Consider the following 2445-nt stretch of genomic DNA (forward strand, 5'->3'; position numbering starts at 1 on the left):
CGGCATTCACGTAAACCATAAACCATGCTGTAAATAATCTGTTCACCTGGTAAATTCTCAAATTCTTGCAGATCAGACCATTTGAGTTGCTACAGGCTCCTCTTAAGCATTACCTATGAGAGTTACAAATAAGTGATTAACAGAGTTACTTCAGAAAGAATTAAGACCTCAGCTTTCAATTTATACTATCCCTAGGGTTTTCATTTTAGAGATTAGTTTTTTCTAGCTAATGACAATTCAGGGATTAGAAGACCTCTAAAAGGCAGAAAAATTCAGTTTTCTTCAAGAATCTACAGTGCCTACTGTAACTGTTCAGTTTAAGCTTGAGAGGGGTTAGGTTTCCTCTGCTAAACTGTGAACAGAGCAGCACTCAAGTAATGCTCCTCACCTCTTTGGTCACCTAGGGGACTCCACTGCATCCTGCAATCCAAGGTGACTTTGGCTGCCTGTGTCTTTGTTATCCTCACACTGACTGTAACGTTCCTGGCATCTGGAGGACAAAAAGCATAGCCAAGCTCCTCAGCAGCATGGAAAAATACTCCATGGAACCACCAAATTCTCAGTGCCACTGTGGACTTACCATTCTTGGAGAAAACTGCAAACCTATTTGGACCTGACCCTTAGCAATTTGTTTGAAGTTCGCCCTGTTTTGAGCTTGACTGTTGGACTGCCAAGATGTCTCTTCCAAACTAAGTTTTTCTACATGTTTTAAGTAGCGTCAGTTTTAAGCCACATCAGCTGGCACATACGTATCAAAACTGTTCTTCCCTTCCTAATCCCAGTGGACATAGAATGGTCTTTTTCAAAGCTTCAGTATTTGTCTTCATAATAGTGAGTAGGGATTTTACTGTCATGGAGGAGGCTAAAACTTGTTGGGCACAGGAATATTCAAGTTAAGATTACAGCTTGGAAAGTAAATCCCTAGTACCTGATAGAGAAGCAATAATACTTCAAAACAAATCCTCCTTAAATTGTGTTTAGAAGCTGCGGATTCTCAGTTTCCATGACTCAGCTCAGAAATAGATCTCAATCAGTACAAACTTGCTATAAACTATTTTCTTCTTTCATCTTGCTGCATACTTCCTAGAGTGTACTGTCAAGTATGAACATAATATGTGCTGCTGAACTGCCATATGGTACCCTGCAAACACAACAAGATAAGCTTCAATAAAGACAAAGGCAAAAGAAAACTGTCAAATTACACTTTATTTGTATTGACAAGATAGGCAAAAGAAAGACTTTGTGTTCAGAGATACAAATTCATTATTTGCTGACAAAATGCTCATATACCCATGTTAGATATTTCCACTTTCAAGACAATACTGAGTGGATCTTTAATAGGCAATTCTTCAAAAAGAATGCCCATGAAAATAATTTCATATGAAAATCTGTCACCTGCTTGTGTCTCAAATTTTACCGCTAAGTTCGTGACTGGCAGCAAATAATTACATTTGGCCTCAAAGAAAAACATATGTAAAACTAAGATCATTAAATAATAAGCATTAGCAGCATACCCAAAATACTTCTTGTACAAAGAACATTGCACTTGAACATACACAAGCATTTACCCTTATTTACACATTAGAATTTGTATAGAAGAGCAAGACTGGTATGTACAGAAAAATAGCGGAAACCTTAACAGCCCTAGACAACAGCGTATCTAGTGTTGACTCCTTAATGTTTCCATACAGTTTCCCAGGATGTCTCATGATTTTTTTCACTATATACTATTGCATAAAAAATAGACTTTACAAGAAGTTCAGTTCCCAGTTAACACTTCGGAATATTTCTATGCACTATTAAATGTTCACTGCATTAGGGAGCAAGTGAGTCCAGGTCAGCTCCTCCCTGAACGAACAGAACTTGACAGGCACTACTTATTTCAACACTGTGCTTTACCTTACAATAGACACTGAAATCACTTAGCTGTGCAACAACTACCCGGTGAGTTCCAAAGGCAGTTCCCTACCACACAGGATCTCCCACTGTCTTGCAAGCAATGAAATTAATTTCTCCCGGCTTTCTGCACTTGGGATAAAGATGTACCACTGGATCTCTCTGCTCCTGCTCCCTTCTTGTTTCGCATTTCCCTTTGGGGCACTGTCAGTTTCTCCAAAGTGATCTAGTGTTAAATTCTGCATCAGATCCTGATTCTGAACATCATCAAACACAAATGTAAGGGCCTGGGGATACGTCTGATAACCCATAAGTACTCTGTCTAAATCTCGGATTCGTCTTCCGTCTGCAAGCTGATACTTATCTCTCTTTGGTGGTTCCTTAGCAAATTCAGGCAGTGGGTAACTGATATAATCTTCCTCAAAGAGGAATAAATCAGAGCTGGTTAATATAAGTGTTTTAGGTTGAAGTGAACTAGAGTTTTCGGCAGATCCTTCAACATTATTTACTTGAAATGCCAACACATATAGAAGGATGTTGAGGGACTGA

At 38.8% G+C, this 2445-nt stretch overlaps 1 protein-coding gene across 1 annotated transcript; it reads right to left on the reverse strand.

Annotated features, from left to right (window-relative positions):
* Nucleotides 1-1188: 1188 nt before the first annotated feature.
* On the reverse strand, nucleotides 1189-2389 carry LOC104500693 (nischarin-like; the record flags this gene model as incomplete). The annotated part of the gene is made up of 1 exon (XM_010144384.1): nucleotides 1189-2389. A coding segment is annotated over one exon (452 nt), but the record flags the coding sequence as incomplete, so codon positions are not given.
* Between the last annotated feature and the right edge of the window lie 56 nt (nucleotides 2390-2445).

The sequence above is a fragment of the Buceros rhinoceros genome, unplaced genomic scaffold (genome assembly GCF_000710305.1).
Source record: "Buceros rhinoceros silvestris isolate BGI_N320 unplaced genomic scaffold, ASM71030v1 C13076564, whole genome shotgun sequence".
In the NCBI taxonomy this organism is placed as follows: Eukaryota; Metazoa; Chordata; class Aves; order Bucerotiformes; family Bucerotidae; genus Buceros; species Buceros rhinoceros.